The 18,370-nt window shown below is 32.4% G+C and overlaps 1 protein-coding gene across 1 annotated transcript; it reads left to right on the forward strand.

Annotated features, from left to right (window-relative positions):
- Positions 1-2,415: 2,415 nt before the first annotated feature.
- On the forward strand, positions 2,416-3,288 carry LOC139899714 (protein ALP1-like). Its single transcript, XM_071882557.1, has one exon. It carries the CDS (start codon positions 2,416-2,418, stop codon positions 3,286-3,288), a length of 873 nt encoding a protein of 290 aa, XP_071738658.1.
- Positions 3,289-18,370: the final 15,082 nt, after the last annotated feature.

Genomic DNA, 18,370 nt, shown 5'->3' on the forward strand with positions numbered 1-18,370 from the left:
TGCTTATAATGTAAGTTAATAACAATACATTATTAATAAAAACTTATTTTATAACTATACTAATTTAATAATAATAACTTATAGTATATAATATAAGATAATCAAATTGTTAATACATTAATAAATATATTATAACATATATAATAACATATAAACCTAAAGTGAAGGTTAATCAAAGATAATGTACAATTCATGTGAATTTCATCGCTACTCACGGTCGTAAGTGAATGATGTCTAGGTTGCCATTTATGAGTAAGCTTGTGGATCTCGAATGCCATGACTTAGATTCTGGTCAAGAGTCCTGGGCCCCCAGTTACATCTGGTCATTCCTGACTTATTTGATAGCAACGAAGTTTGAGTAAAGTTATACAACGTCTTGCTAAAGATTAACCCGAACATTCTAAAATTGAAAAATTACTATAAGTGGAAACTTTCCATAAATAGTAACCTTCCGAAAATGGAAATTCTTTAGTAAACCATTACTATTAATATAGTACTATATACTATTGTCTGTTAGGCAATGTCTGATCATACATTCTATCTCTAGGTTGAGATCTCAGTCACGTCCTTCCGTTCAATTCTTTCTTGAAATACTCTTTTGTGCTACTAAGATGATTTTCATAGCCCCACTTTTTACTGTTTACTTAACTATATATAACTTTTGGGGTGAGACACATGCTTGCTTTATAACTGTTTTACACTTAGACACAAGTACTAAATTGTTAACTATGCTGTCATGCTTTGATTCATGCTAAATCCCTACCGTAATATCGTCAATCGCTACGTTTAAATGCAAACTTAATTATTGTGAGTAGGCCTATTGAGAGTAACGTCTCTAACCATTCGACCGTTGGTCTTTGGTTACATAATAATGATTCCACGACACTGACAGTACAAGGTGTCATAGGGTAAACTTGTTTAGTAGCGATATTACAAACTACAGCAACACTTTTATATTGATATTTCTATATCAATCAACTTTAAACTAAATCTTGTGGTCTAAAACTTTGGATATTATTTATAAACCTGTGAATTTCACTCAACCTTTTTGGTTGACACTTTAAGCATGTTTTGTCTCAGGTGATGATTGAACTAGCTGTTTGCAACTTTGTGATGATAGATTTGATGCTTGCATGGAGTCCACATCGCATATTATATTTTAGTTCATAAACATTTATTTTACGTTTTAATAATAATGTAAACATGTATTACCGCTTCCGCTGTTTTATTAACAAAGGTTTTATTTAAAAAGTCTCATATAGAGTCGTTCTCGTTTATACAACTGTGTTATGATATGATTGGTCACAATTACCCCTGGTCCATTTTGGGGGGTGTGACACATGTATGTTAAAACAGGGGTACTTATTATAACGTTAAAGTTTAGTTACCAGGGTGCTCAATCTTGTAGAATAATTTGATAAACGTTTCTGGATGAAACAACTGAAATCTTGTGATCTACCTTTATGTACAGATTATGCAAAACATTAAAACTATGAACTCACCAACATTTGTGTTGACACTTGTTAGCATGTTTATTCTCAGGTTCCTAGAAGTCTTCCGCTGTTTGCTTATATGTTAGACAAGCTTTGTGCATGGAGTCATACATGTTTTATTCAAGAAAACGTTGCATTCACAAAACCGTCATCATGTATCTATTTTGACTACATTGTCAACGGAAGTATTATTGTAACTATTATTTACGGTGATTGTCTATATGTAGAAATCATCAGATGTCAAAACCTTGGGTTTAAATATTCATTTATGGTATACCTTTTCAAAAGAATGCAATGTTTATAAAACATATCATATAGAGGTCAAAAACCTAGCAATGAAATCGATGAATGACATATTCGTCCATATGGATTTGGAGCGATCGTCACACGTTGGCTTTTTTTCTTCTTCTATAAATACACACTCTTTATTTTCATTTTTCACACACTTTTATTCACTACACACTCACATATATATAAAAGTTTATATCTTCGTTTTGTTTTAGTAACTAAAAAATATGGATTTTTTAGCCTTAAGTATCGATTTGTTATTCGATTCAACGTCCGAAGAAGAAGAAGAAATCCAACCAAGAACTCGTTTTCAAAGACAACCACGACGTTTTTTAAATAGAGATCGTGAAGCAGCGGGTCAATTATTGTGGAACGATTACTTTTGTGAAAATTCGACGTTTCCGGACGACATTTTCAAGAGACGATTTCGGATGCGCAAAGTTTTATTTCTCCGTATCAAAGACGGTATTCTTCAACACTCTTATACTCCTAATGCCCCCGATCATTTTACTTTTTTCCAACAACGTCCGGATGCACTTGGACGTCTTGGTTTCTCAACTATTCAAAAATAACTTGCGCGTTACGGCAATTGTCGTATGGGATGACCGCAGATGTATTTGATGAATATATTAAAATGGCGGAAAAAATGGGTTATGTTACTTTAAATAATTTTTGCAAGTGTATAATTGACTTATATGGGCGGGAATATTTGAGGAAGCCTAATGCAACTGACATTGCTCGGTTGTATTCGGCGCACGAGGAGAAGCATGGTTTCAAGGGAATGTTGGGTAGTATTGACTGTATGCATTGGACATGGAAAAATTGTCCCGTTGCATGGAAAGGTCAATATACGAGAGGTGATCACGGTCACCCGACGATCATGCTTGAAGCGGTTGCTTCATACGATATGTGGATATGTCATGCGTTTTTTGGGATGGCGGGTTCAAACAATGACATTAATGTATTAAATCATTCTCCGTTGTTTGATTCCCTTCGTAAGGATAGAGCCGCACCTTCACCGTTTGAAGTAAACGGAAACCATTATTCCTTTGGTTACTACTTGGCGGACGGGATATATCCCGATTGGACAACACTAATAAAGGGGTATACGACTCCTATTGAAGAGCCTAGAAAAAAATTTACTAAATTTCAAGCGAGTGCTAGAAAGGATGTTGAGCGTACATTTGGTGTTTTACAAGGTCGGTTTGCGATTTTAAAAATACCGGCACGAGTTATGAGTGTTAATAAGATGAGAAGGATAATGTATAGTTGTATTGTTATGCACAACATGATACAAGAAGATAACGGGTTTGCGTTAAGTACTTGGGAACAAGAATGGTTAGATAAACCCGAAAACCAGCCTCGTCGCAATATTCGGAGAAGGGTCAAAGATCGTCGATCACGAGAGAAAGAGATTCGCGATCGAGACGTGCACGATCAACTTCGTGAAGATTTAACGGCTCATATTTGGAACCTCCCGCCAAACTTTCGCTTGATGCATAACTAGTGTTTTTTTTATTAATGTATTGTAATGTTTTTTTTTTGCGTGTATTTTTTTTAATTGTAATGTTTTTTTTTTAAATAATTAATGTACTTTTGTCTAATTTATTTTATATTTTGTATTAAACAAAATAAAAAAATAATTTAAAAACAATTAAAAAAATAAGAAAAAGAAAATGCCACGTCACAGTCTTACCATGACAAAAGCCCCCCCATTACAACTCCCCCCAAAATGTCATGGCCCAGTCACAGTTTTTTCCCAAAAAGTGCATCTCAACCACTCCACGTCACAATCACCAATATCTGTGGTCTAACCATTCATATCCTTACATACATTAAAACTAAAATGTATAATAAATATATTTCTTAAATTATGTATTTTTATCGAGAAATGATAAATTTAAGATGGAGGGAGCATTTGGTTTTGGTTTTGGTTTTGCTTTTAATTTTACTTGATATAAAGATACCTTAGATGTCAAATTTTTGACTAGTGAACGTCACATGTCAACTTTTTGATTAAAGAGATATATTTATCAATTATTTATTTTTTAATTAAAAGTTATATTAATATGTTTATCATCTCGATATACACTTTGAGGTTTTATTATGAGACATGATCAAGCAGATATCCGCCTAGGGCTTGAAACATACCTGATAGCAGTAAAGGGTTTTATTTAGATTCAGCGGCGCTAACCTCCGGTCTGATTACAGTGATAACCCTAGCCGAGATAATGATCTCAGGAGGGTGGTTAAGGGCTGACCGCCGGCTGATGGACGGTGCCGATAGGCGGCGAAGGGATAAACCCTACGGGGATCTGTAGGTAAAAACCCTAGTGTAGGTTGTATATGTGTTGTGTATCTTAATTGCTCAACTAACCCCTCTAATTATAAGAGGGAAGTAGGGTTTTGTAGGGAGACTTAATAGCGGCTCACGGACCAAGCTCAATTGCTCGGCCTGATGTCCTACATATAAGTTTAAAGAGCATCAACTTATTTTGTATCATATATACATATGTTGAATCGGATGATGTGTTATTTTATTTTATTTAATATCAAATATACAATGATACATAAAATTATTATATGACTTAGAATATACGAAATAAATTATAATTATTATATTTTTATTATATGTTAAAAAAATAGCACAAAATAATTATATTTATAATTATTGTATTTTATTATATTTGACTATCGAATGTCACATGTCAATTTTAGATTAAAGAGATATATTTATCAATTATTTATTTTTTAGTTGAAATTTATATTAATATGTTTATTATCTCGATATACACTTTGAAGTTTTATTATGAGACACTCTAAACCGTTCGTGTTAAAAACTCAATCTAAACCCTAAATCTAAACCCTAAACCCTAAATTTCTAAACCCTAATATCTAAACCCTATAAACCCTAATATCTAAACCCCAATAGCTAAAACCTCAACATACGCTCGAAAAACACGATAATTGTTATATATTATTTCTTCGAGCATTTTCCCTCCAAAATAAAAACATTTATCACAAAGTGTCTCTACTAAATGTTCATATTTTCATCTCATCTATAATGTTCGTGAACAAAGTTTTTTCAAAAAACGAAAAAAAAAAAAATTTGCTTCCCCCCGCTTCCCCCCGCTTGGTTACTTCCCTCTTAATCCCACCACTATATATATATATATATATATATATATATATATATATATATATATATATATATATATATATATATATATATATATATATATATACATACCACTATATATATAGGGGAAGGATCCACTGAGAACTCACTAAGAGTGAGAACCTGAGAACTCAAATTCGAACAAAAAATGACGCGGCCGAACAATTTTGTGGTTAGTCGAACAAAAATTAAGATGCATGAAAATCACATGTTCTACATTTTCTGTTTGGTTCTACAAAATTGTAGAACGAAAATTCGTTCGAATTGGGGCAAATTTGTTCGGCCGCCTGAATTTTTGTTCGGTTCTACAAAATTGTAGAACGAAAATTGGTTCGAATATCTTTTGTTTGTTCGAATTTCACCTTTTTTTTCGAAAAATCAATTTTTTTTTTTGATTTAGCCCGATTTAGAGTTTAGGGTTTAGGGTTTAGGGTTTTCGAGTTTACTCCGTAAACCCTCAACCCTAAACCCTAAACCTTAAACCCTAAACCCTAAACTCTAAACCGTTCGTGTAAAAAACTCATTTTAAACCCTAAATCTAAACCCTAAACTCTAAAATCTAAACCCTAAACCCTAAAATCTAAACCCTAAATCTAAACCCTAACTTAATTTGATGAAAATTGATGTAAAACAAGTGTAGAACAGCATGTTCTACATCTGTGTTATACATCATGTTCTACATAAAATGTAGAACCAAGCAAACAATGCACCTATTTTTTATGTTCGGCCTTGTAATTTTTTTGCTCGACTACCCATATTTTTGTTCGGTCGCGTCTTATTTTTTGCTCGACTAACTTAGTTCTCAGAGTTCTCATTGCTTAAAAGTTCTCATTTGATCCCTTTACACTCTATATATATATATATATATATATATATATATATATATATATATATATATATATATATATATATATATATATTAAATTTCTATATATATATATTTTTTTACAATTATCTTCACATTTCCCTGGCTAGTCGAAATGAACGATGTCAGAAAACGAACAAGGCTAAATACAATGACAAAAGCTGAGAACTTGCTCCGATTGTACATAAACTTACAACAAACAAAAGACAATACTTGGGTTGTTCAACACTGGATTACTCTAAACTTAAGCTGATTTAGACCAGAGAAAGCTTTATAAACTAACAACACTTAACTGGGTTGCTGAATGCGTTGTGTGCGTTACTTTGGTCTAACTGGTTTTGCTGGTTTCTCCCAATACCTAGCAATCTCCAGTGGTGACTTTGGCCCCCTGTGGCGACCCGAAAATTTCCGACCAAATTTAAACTTAACCTTTATATGTTTCCGACATGATAAGAAGAATTTGTAATGTTGAATCTCAAAAAGTTTGGAACTACATTCATGTAATCAATTATCCTTTGACCGTGTTCGACGATTCACGAACAATTATGTGTATATAGATATGTATATATAATATATAATATTAACTGAAAACATTAACAAAGTATTCGATATATGATACTTTACATGAACGTATTTGTTTCGATATATTTATTGACAGAATTAAGAGATAATATCAAATGATTGAATTATCAGATACATTATGATATGATTACGGGCCTATGTTATGAGGTCCACTGTGATTTAAGAAATCTATTCTTTTTGACCACTCATTACTTAACTAGTATGATAAAATAACGCTATTTATATTTTATTTTATCAAATATATATAACGATTTAAATTAATATTATATATATTTATACGCGTATTATACGTACATAGTTTTATACTTTTACTATACTTTAACTTTACCTTTACTTTTACTTTACTTTAACTTTAATAATTCACTTTAATAATTCATACTTTAATAATTCACTTTAATAATTCACTTTAATAATTCATACTTTAATAATTCACTTTAATAATTCATACTTTAATAATTCACTTTAATAATTCAAAAATCTATTATAAATAGAATTCAATAGGTTTTATTATTTCATAGAAATTTGAAAATATATTTCTCTAAACTCTCTCAATCGAATTACACATATATATTTTCTTTGTATTATTTCAAGATATTATTAGTATACATAAAATACTACGACAGAGTTATATTCAGACGATTTTAAAATAAGTTTTCAAACGGAATAGAGCTAAGGAAATTATGGGTTATAGCTATGGAGGTTATGGGTATTGATCGAGGGTATTGCTCGTGAGGTCAACCTAACGTTTATCATTTTCGTTTCGTCTACGTACTTTCCTGCAATATTGAATCTCAATATTGATACGTGAGCACTCATAACTTAACTTTTATATTTCAATAGTGTATCGCTGACTAGTGCTCGAGTATATAGGATTATGCATGCTTGTACATTCGATATTGTCCTTAGATAGGTTTGTTGAATCCTGAATTAGATACATATGCTACTGAGATAGGGTATATGATATGCATGTCATTGGAAAGCTAGCAAAAAATTAAGAACTTTTCATTTAGATATCGAATGGTTTCGATGAACGAATTAGAAGTTATAGTCAACTGAATTTTAGTATTATTGTTAAAATGATTATTATTACTATCGTCGTTATTATTTTAATAGAAATATCATTGTTATTATAAAATATCATTATTACTATTATGTTAGTATTATCATTTTATCATAATAACATTTTTAGTAAATATAAATATTGTTATTTTTTTATAGAATAATAATAATTATTATTACAAAATAATACAACTTTTACTTATTATTATTATGATCAATATTATTTTATTAAATAAATAGGGGATACAAAGATATTTTTCACCACGCGTAATATAATTACATTAATAATACTTACCACTATAGTTTTACGATATTAAGTGAACTTTATAAATTTTACTACTTAAGATATATAAAAGTATATTTTATCATATATAAACGTTAATATAAATTTTTATTAATAAATGACTTTTATTATTATAAAATCTAATAAATATATTTAAATATATAAAATGACTATAGTTAAGTTATATAATAAACACGTATAAATTTTAGAAGTCATTTTGGGTTAAGTTGACTTTTGTTGACTTTTGCATATTAGTCTCGAGCGTTAGGATTGTGGTACACTATGACTTGACCAAAAATTGTTAGACAAATATTGACCAACATATAAATATATATAATTAATATAGGTTCGTGAATCGGAGGCCAACCTTGCACTTGTTAAATGACGTTATATGTATTTTTACTACGAAATACAGTATGGTGAGTTTCATTACTCCCTTTTTATATATATTTTTGGGCTGAGAATACATGCGCTGTTTTATAAATGTTTTACGAAATAGGCACAAGTACTAAAACTAATTCTATGTGGGTTTAAACCAGAAATATACCCTTAGCTTGGTAACATTAAACTACTTGTCTATGTACGGTAGGCGCGAATCCTAAAGATAGATCTATTGGGCCTGACAAACCCCATCCTGACTATGGGATGCTTTAGTACTTCGAGGTTATTTTAAACACACCTGATCTGGTGTACTTCAGAGGGTAAAACATGAACGTTAAGGCTTGTTACCGGGTGCCTACAACTTATAGAATACTTTTATACACTTGCGAGTGTACGGATATTTATAGAAACTGAATTCTTGTGGTCTATTACTATTACGGAAATGATTGATTATGATAAACTAATAAACTCACCAACCTTTTGGTTGACACTTTAAAGCATGTTTATTCTCAGGTATTAAAGAAATCTTCCGCTGTGCATTAGCTCATTTTAAGGATATTACTTGGAGTCATTCATGACATACTTTGAAAGACGTTGCATTCGAGTCGTTGAGTTCATCAAGATTAATATTAAGTCAATTATAGTTGGATGTAATATGAAATGGTATGCATGCCGTCAATTTTTGATGTAAAGAAAGTTTGTCTTTTAAAAACGAATGCAATGCTTGTAAAACGTATCATATAGAGGTCAAATACCTCGCGATGTAATCAACTATTATGAATCGTTTATAATGTATATGAACGGATCCTTTCAGTTGGTATCAGAGCGGTGGTCTTAGCGAACCAGGTCTTGCATTAGTGTGTCTAACTGATAGTTGTTAAGATGCATCAGTGAGTCTGGACTTCGACCGTGTCTGCATGTCAAAAGTTTTGCTTATCATTTTTAGTCTGAAATCATCTACTTACCACCCTTAGGAAATTACCTGCTTATCATTCTTAAGTCTAGATGCGTTTTCCTACATTTATTGCATAATAGTGTATAGACGAATTCTTATCTTAGCATATCTGTTACTGTGAACTTTGACTGACATCTTTCAAAGATTCCTCCGTAATTTATGGGATTTTGGTATTATATATACATATGTAAATTATGTATTGAAGAATACCAAATCTAAATTCTACAATCTATTTCATACAAAAAAAATTCTTTCCCTGATCATACAAGATGGATCCCTCAACCAGTTTGAGTTCCTCGGATTCCGACAGCTATGCCGATATGGATTTCCACATGAGCTCCGAAAGCAGCGTGACCAGAATGGATCAACCAATTAGCCATCATCTATTCTGGATGAATTGGAGATGGGTTCGTAATCTACTTAACCATTGGAGACAAGAAGAAGGTGATCCCTTTCATCCACCACATTGCCCTCTTGGTAATGAACCTGAAGCACTTACTGGCGAACCTGTCCGAAACACCATTTTCTCTCTCATTTCCAGAGTATCTCGTCATGATTATATACTACACCAAATTCTAGATCTAATTTATCCGCTCGTCCGAACCGACAATCACCCCGGTGTAATAGAAGAAGTCAACGAGCTTCGCGCTCGGGTAGTGGCTTTGGAGAATATGGTGCAAAGGTTACAAACACCAGTAGCAGCACTAGCAGCATAACCAGTACCACCATCAACAACATCAACAGTACCATTACCACCACCAACAACAACCGCATCGCAAATCTCAACTTCACAATCTGTTCCACGAGCATCGACGTCATACGCTATGTAGATACCAAGGAATACCACAACGATTAAGTATTGATTCATAACTTCATTGGGGAAACATTCTACGGCGATTATGTAATTTCTAAAGTTTAGAAATTATCTATCCTAGCCTTAACCATAAATCAAATGAGTTTAATTTAATATTAACTCATTAAATCTATATTACATCTGAAGAAATATACACATATATATTTCCATAAAGACTGTAATAAAATTCTTTTGTACAAAATATTAATTGTGAATTTTTTTTTTAACGGGTAGGTAATACTCGAGAGATATATAAATTTACAATTAATATGTTACATTCTTCGAATCTGATTTAGCAAGTCATCCATTATACTCCCTACTTTCACAACAATATACATTCTTTTATAGAAATCAAAACAACCATACTCATTCAAAATCTAATTACATATTCTGATTTTAAAATCTCAGAATTCGATTCAAGATATAACCGAAATCATCACTCTTAGATTCCTACATCTTTCAAAACTATACTTTGACTTCAAAACTGTCCTAGAACCTCATTTCTATTCATGGAACTCACAAAAATATTTGTATCATTCAAAATCTTAGAACATCATATGTATATTAACAATTACAATATGTGTTCAAACACTTCGAAATTCCTAAAGACATGTGAGATGATTATCCAACCACACATTACCCACTGTCATGCACCTGAAAAGCTCTCGAAACCAAAGTTATAGTTTAACACGTATCCATGTCAAATCCTTTGATATTTATTACCAAATATAATTTTTCAATCTCTTTCCAAAATAGACAGTTTTTTCACAGCTCCAGCAAATCACCTTCATTTGTTTATACGAATAAACCCTTCATCATGGTTACCGGGGAACCTTTCATATCTCGTCACATTAGCAGTAAACTTATCAACAACTTCATTAACCTTCGACTTAAGCCTCTCCAAAAATCCACTATACTTATTCATTAAAACCCCATCATGTACTCACCTACATCCTGTAACAATAATTGTCACACCAACTACTGGGAATTAGCAATCAGTATTTTGAATTTCGCGATAATTTTACGTTAAAAGTTATATGTATACATATAACGTCTATCTCCTAGACTTACATACTTCGAATGTGAATTTTCTGAAAAACATCCCCAAACTATGAACTAGTTCTCCGAAATTGGAAAAATGCTGATGAAGCAGTAAAAACTGTAAACGACTTTAACAGTCAAAAGTTTGATGATAAAGAATAGTATGGTGGTAAAGCTGAGAAAAAGAGAAGGTTTGAAACTGGAAAATGGATTGAGCAGACTATGAAGGAGGCTGTGGACAAATCACAAAGACTAAACCTGCCTTCAAAGGATCCAAATGTTTCAGTGTCTACTGAAATCGTTAGCAAACACCTTACTTCTTATTCTAAACCTTCACAGACAAATCTTCTTCATCATCCATCTATGTTAAGAATTCTAAGATATTATCGTATCTTTTATTATAAATATCTTCGATATTCCTGAAGATATTTTCACAACTATTCTTATCCGAAATCTTTTATCTCTTCGCAATATCTGCGTTACAACATAAAAAGAAACTGTGTTAGTTTCTAAATTCTGAAGAAAAAAAAAATTCGAATTTAAAATATGAATGTTTTTAAAGCAGTGTTGGGAACTGAAACATGAGTTAGTATAATATAATGACACTTGATCAACGTGATTATATTACAGTAAGTCATGCTGAGTTTCTAATGGAACGTGATGATTCATAGAACATACCGTCATCATGTACTATTTACACGACTCTTACATTCTACCCAATTTCCAAACATATTAAGAACATATCATCTTGATAGCTCTATATTTTCAGATATTCTGGTAAGTTGCCAAATTAAGATCGTGTCATTACGATTTTCTTCTTGGAACATTAACTATGTTCATCCAAAAATTCATATCTACGAATTCTGGACCATTATCCGCTTGACTTAAGGCTGGGAAGAGAAAATGAAAGCATGAAGCTCCGAAATATAATGGAGAATATAAAGCCCGATAACAACCTCGAAATTACAAACCGTGTATATCAATGCGTATAGCAATATAAAGACACGGGAGAATGAAAAACACAATAACCCCAAGGTAATGGTAGAAGAAAATAACTTCCTCCGGTGGTAGATGAAAAAGAAGAATGACAGATATGAAAGTTAAGAGTATATCAAGAATCAATACTGGATGAAGCATATTAACGAATGCTTTAAAGTATGAATTGGGGAGAAAGACTAGAAGGTGTGAGCTGTGGAAATAAAGAAACGAAGGGGGTGGATTTATAGTAAAATATCAGTGATAAGGCTAAAAAAGAACATATATTTCATAGCATTATCCCCCAAGAAAGACAAGATTTTAGTTGCAATTGTTCCATTTTCAAGTAATATTCGTTTATTTTAAATAAGTGCGAAGACAAAAGGCGAAAACGAGGATTTGAAGACAAAAAGGTCCAAAAAGCTAAAAAGTACAAGATACAATCAAAAAGGTTCAAATTATTGATGAAGAACGTCTAAAAATGACAAGAGTACAAGTTAGAAAACGCAAAGTACACGATATAAAATTGTACGAAAGGACGTTCGAAAATCTGGAACCGGGACATGAGTCAACTCTCAACGCTCGACGCAACGGTGTAAAAATTACGAGTCAACTATGCACAAGAATAAAATATAATATTTAAATAATTCATAATAAGAATAATATTAAATAATAAAAAGTTGTTAATTGAGCATAGTTCAGGGGTCATAAATGAAAATTCAAATTTATAATTTGCCTATAAAAGGCTATGTAATTCGATCGATATAGATATACCTTTTTCGATCATATTTTCTATCTATATATCGATCCATCTATCTATTATCAATATCAATTATCAATATCTATATTCTATATCTCTATCATAATGTTAACTTAATAAGATATAACAATAATCTTAATTTTAATTTTAAATTATGATAATAATAAGATTTATGATAGAGATCGTTTGAGTGTGTAAGTCGAAATTCTGTCCGTGTAACGCTACGCTATTTTTAATCATTGTAAGTTATGTTCAACCTTTTTATATTAATGTCTCGTAGCTAAGTTATTATTATGCTTATTTAAAACGAAGTAATCATGATGTTGGGCTAATTACTAAAATTGGGTAATTGGGCTTTGTACCATAATTGGGGTTTGGACAAAAGAACGACACTTGTGGAAATTAGACTATGAGCTATTAATGGGCTTTATATTTGTTTAACTAAATGATAGTTTGTTAATGTTAATATAAAGATTTACAATTGGGCGTCCCTATAAATTACCATATACACTCAATCGGACACGATGGGCGGGGTATTTATATGTACGAATAATCGTTCATTTAACCGGACACGGGAATGGATTAATAGCCACTAGAATAATTAAAACAGGGGTGAAATTATGTACAAGGACACTTGGTATAATTGATAACAAAATATTAAAACCTTGGGTTACACTCAGTCGACATCCTGGTGTAATTATTAAACAAAGTATTAAAATCTTGTTACAGTTTAAGTCCCCAATTAGTTGGAATATTTAACTTCGGGTATAAGGATAATTTGACGAGGATACTCGCACTTTATATTTATGACTGATGGACTGTTATGGACAAAAACCAAACGGACATATTAAATAATTCAGGACAAAGGACAATTAACCCATGGGCATAAAACTAAAATCAACACGTCAAACATCATGATTACGGAAGTTTAAATAAGCATAATTCTTTTATTTCATATTTAATTTCCTTTATTTTATATTTAATTGCACTTCTAATTATCGCATTTTTTTAATTATCGCAAGTTTATTTTATCGCACTTTTATTATTCGCAATTTCATTATCGTTATTTACTTTATGCTTTAATTTAAGTCTTGTATTTATTTTTAATATTTTACATTTGGTTTTAACTGCGACTAAAGTTTTAAAATCGACAAACCGGTCATTAAACGGTAAAAACCCCCCTTTATAATAATAATACTACTTATATTATATATTTTTGTAAAAATATAGTTTTATAAAAATATAGTGTTAAACTTCACTGCGTCCCTGTGGAACGAACCGGACTTACTAAAAACTACACTACAGTACGATTAGGTACACTGCCTATAAGTGTTGTAGCAAGGTTTAGGTATTTCTCATCCGTAAAAATAATAAAACTTGTGTAAAATTTCGTCGAATTTCGTATTAAAAATAAACACTATTTCGTACCCCTCGCGACACACATCAAGTTTTTTGGCGCCGCTGCCGGGGACCGCTAAAACGCTATATTTTTAATTTATATTTGTGAAAATATAAGTTTGTAAAAAAAAAAAAAAAAAACATTTAAAAAAACGTTTAAAAAAAAAACGTAAAAAAAAAAAACGTAAAAAAAAAAAAAAAAAACACGAGTTTTGAATCTGCATCAGTTTTGAGCCTGCATAGTTTTGAATCTGCATCAGTTTTGAGCCTGCATAATTTTGAATCTGCATCAATTTTGAACCTGCATCAGCTTTTGAACTTGCATTCAATTTTGAATCTGCACTCCCATTTTGAGCCTGCATATAAAAAAAAAAAAAAATATTAAAAAAAATATATTTTTTTAAGATTTTGTCTATAAAAAAAAATGTTTTTTTTAGTTTTATTACCTTTAGATTTTTAGACTATAGTCGCAACTTTTAGTATTAAGTTTAGTTTTGTCATAGTTATTTTCTTATTTTTATTTTTCGACGCCTTTTACCTATGTATCAATTACAATTCCAATTAGTAATCTCTATTTGTAGTTTTAATTTTAAGATAGTGATAGTTATAAGGTTGGATTAATCGCGTGTTTTTAAAGTCTTATAAGCCACTCTTCGTCTTTTTCGTTTTTCGACACTTTTCGACGCGCAATCTATTTCTTCCTTATTTCTCGTCATTCTAGTTATAGGACATAGAATTTTATCTACATCTAATCTAATATTTCTTAAACGGAAAGAGAAATTATTTAAGCGGTTAAGTTAATAGACGTTGACATTTTTCTGGTTCGTAGTAATAGTTGGATTTGTACGTGGACCGGGTTGTTGGAGCCAAACAGTCCTCAATTATATTGAGACCAAACGAATCCTGCCCCTCTGCTGCATCTTTTGGCTATTCGAAACGTGGGCAAAAATCAGAAAAGTCTATTAATTGGACAACTTATATAAGTTTTTCTTATTATTTTTTTATAACTAATAGGATAATTCTGTGAATGCACCGAGCAAGACGTTCGCCGCCGGTCATACGTTCACCACCTGTAACTCGATCAAGACATCGTTTAACAAATATAGCTGCCGTTGATTTTTCTTTAGACTCGTCATCAAGTCGACCGAGTACTTCAACTCAAATTTCCGATAATCCAGTTTTTGAAACCAATATCATAATTGAGAATCCGGAGAATACTCAGGGACAATTCCGAGACCCTGATCCATTAATTATTCCTCCGGAACCACCAATCATTCAAACAGAGATTGTTGAGGAAGAAACCATTAAATCAGAAACCTCTAGTGATTCAGATACAACACTTCCAATCATGGAAAATCTAGAACCTCTAAGTATGGAAGACCGAATGAGAGCTACACGCACGGGCCAAGGTCATGCCATTATTAAACCAGAAGTTAATGCTCCAGATTATGAAATCAAAGGACAAATTCTACACATGGTGACTAATCAATGCCAATTCAGTGGTGCGCCGAATGAAGACCCAAACGAACATCTTCGTACGTTTAATAGAATTTGTCACTATTCAAAATCCGAGAAGTGGAAGACGAACAAATCTATCTCATGTTATTTCCCTGGACTTTAAAGGGAGAAGCCAAAGATTGGTTAGAATCGTTACCTGAAGGGGCGATTGACACATGGGATGTTTTAGTTGAAAAATTTCTTAAACAATTCTTTCCGGCATCCAAAGTCGTGAGACTTCAAGGAGAAATTGTTACGTTCGCGCAAAATCCAAATGAAACATTATATGAGGCGTGGACAAGATTCGGAAGGATGTTGAGAGGATGTCCTCAACACGGATTAGATACTTTTCAAATAGTACAAATCTTCTATAAAGGCGTAGACATCGCCACACGAAAAGACATCGACATAACCGCTGGTGGATCCATTATGAAGAAAACCGCAACTGAAGCTTACAAAATTATTGATAACACAGCCTCCCACTCGCATGAGTGGCACCAAGAAAAAGATATCTTTCGATCATCTAAAGCGGCTAGAGCCGATTCTAGCCATGACTTTGATTCCGTTTCCGCAAAAATAGATGCTTTCGAAAGACGAATGGAAAAGATGAATAAAGATATTCACGCAATACGAATCAGTTGTGAGCAATGCAGTGGACCACACTTATTGAAAGATTGTCACATTGAGCCAACGATGGAACAACGAGAGAATGTTTCCTATATGAACCAAAGGCCGGGAAATAATTATCAAAATAATTATCAACCGCCAAGGCTAAACTTAAATCGAAATCAAAACATTCTTTACAATCCAAAAGGACCCGAAAATAACTGGTATAACCAACAAGGTCCGAATAACCAACTGACTCAAAACAACACTTTCAATTAACAAAGACCTAGCTTGTATAAACCACCACAACAACCCGAAGAGAAAAAGCCAAATCTAGAAGAAATGATGGCAAAGCTGATTGAATCTCAAACACAATTCATTACATCTCAAACCCAAACGAACGAGAGGTTTGATCAGTCATTAAGAACTCAACAAGCTTCCATTTTGAATCTTGAAAAACACGTAGGTACTCTTGCTAGCATGATGAGTGAGAGGGAACAAGGAAAGCTACCGAGTAATACTGAAGTAAATCCTCGGAATGAGAATGTTAATATGGTTTCAACGAATTCTGAAAAACCAGCACCAGAAGATGGGAAGGTTTTAGATGAGAGTAACAATGAAGAAGTTACACCACCACCACCCGAGTATGTAAAGCCAGTGGTGGCACCATACAAACCACCCATCCCGTTTCCAAGAAAAGGAGTTGAGTATGAGCAAGTGATAGGTAATAAAGATTGTGATACCTCTGGAAAGAAGAAGAAGAAAAAGAATAAGAAAGTGCAAGAAACAAAGGCCGTAAATATAAACCCGGTGAAGACAGTTCCACCAAAACCTCCACCTAGGGTAGGTGATCCTGGTGAATTTATTGTTCCTTGTCTACTTAGTGATTGTGTCATGTATGATGCACTAGCAGATTTAGGTGCAAGTGTAAGTGTTATGCCTCTTTCCTTATATAAGAGATTAGGTGTAGGTAAGTTAAGTCCAACGGATATGAGTGTTCGACTCTTTGATCAAACCATTAAGCACCCAGTTGGAATTGCTGACAACCTACCCGTTCAAGTAGGCAATTTAACCTTTCTAGTCGAATTTATTGTCATTGACATAGAAGAGGACCCAAACATTTCTCTAATTTTAGGTCGGCCATTCTTAGCGTCCACCAAGGCGTTATTTGATGTAGGAAATGGAAGAATGACACTTAAAAGTGGTGACAAATCGATCACCTTTATGATTCGAAAGTCTAAATCTCCACCAGCCAAAACCGTTGAACCAGTAAAAACAATTGGTAAGAACCATGTGGTTTTACCAACTCCAACGGTAATACTTAGCAATAATGAAACGCCTAAGTGTGGGGAAAATGAAGTAACACCTAATGATGACATGATAACAAAGAACCCCGTTGTTGATACGAAATTAAATGATCCCGTTATTAATAGTTCAATGAAGAAACTTATTAAACGGATTCACGATGCTAGAACCAAGGGGAACTTTAAGTTATGTAACCGGTTAGTATCCAATCTATCACCTAAAGAAAAGGAGAAACTAGTTGAAATTGTGGATATTACACAGGAATCCGACCAATGGCTTAAAGAAAAAGTCACGGATATGCAAGTTGATTATGGACCAAGAGAAATTAACGATGAAGTTAATCACAATTTTGACACCACGGCTACCTAAGTGTGGGGAGATTCAAATGTTCTAAAAAGAAAATGCTATCTAGAGTTAGTTGTTCTGTTCTCGTGTAGTTCCGAGAATGGAACCCGATTGGTCTTTTCCGCTAGCAGACACTAAATAACTAGTTTTCTCCCTCCATTCTGAATTTTTGTTTTGTAGGTTTTTTTATGAAATTAATATGCATTTTAATTTAAGTTTTTAAAAACAAAATTTACTTTAATTCATTAAGTTTAAAAAATGATTTCTATAATTCGTCGTGAGTTAAAGACTAGGTCGTTGAGCCGAAATTGCTTTACCCGAGGGCGGGGCGACAAATTTTGTTATCATTTAATTTTATTGATCTAAAGTATGCAAAAAAAAAAAATATTATATTAATTTTTGAACGTAGGGGTTATATACCAAACTTCAAAAATATTTATATATGTTTGTATTTTATGTTATGTACACAACAGGGTAAAACAGCGCACTTTCAAAGACTGTCATTA

Source organism: Rutidosis leptorrhynchoides, chromosome 3 (genome assembly GCF_046630445.1).
Source record: "Rutidosis leptorrhynchoides isolate AG116_Rl617_1_P2 chromosome 3, CSIRO_AGI_Rlap_v1, whole genome shotgun sequence".
Classification (NCBI taxonomy): Eukaryota; Viridiplantae; Streptophyta; class Magnoliopsida; order Asterales; family Asteraceae; genus Rutidosis; species Rutidosis leptorrhynchoides.

Coding starts and splice junctions, on each gene's coding strand:
- LOC139899714 (XM_071882557.1), top strand. CDS start 2,416: ATGGCGGAAAAAATGGGTTATGTTACTTTAAATAATTTTTGCAAGTGT.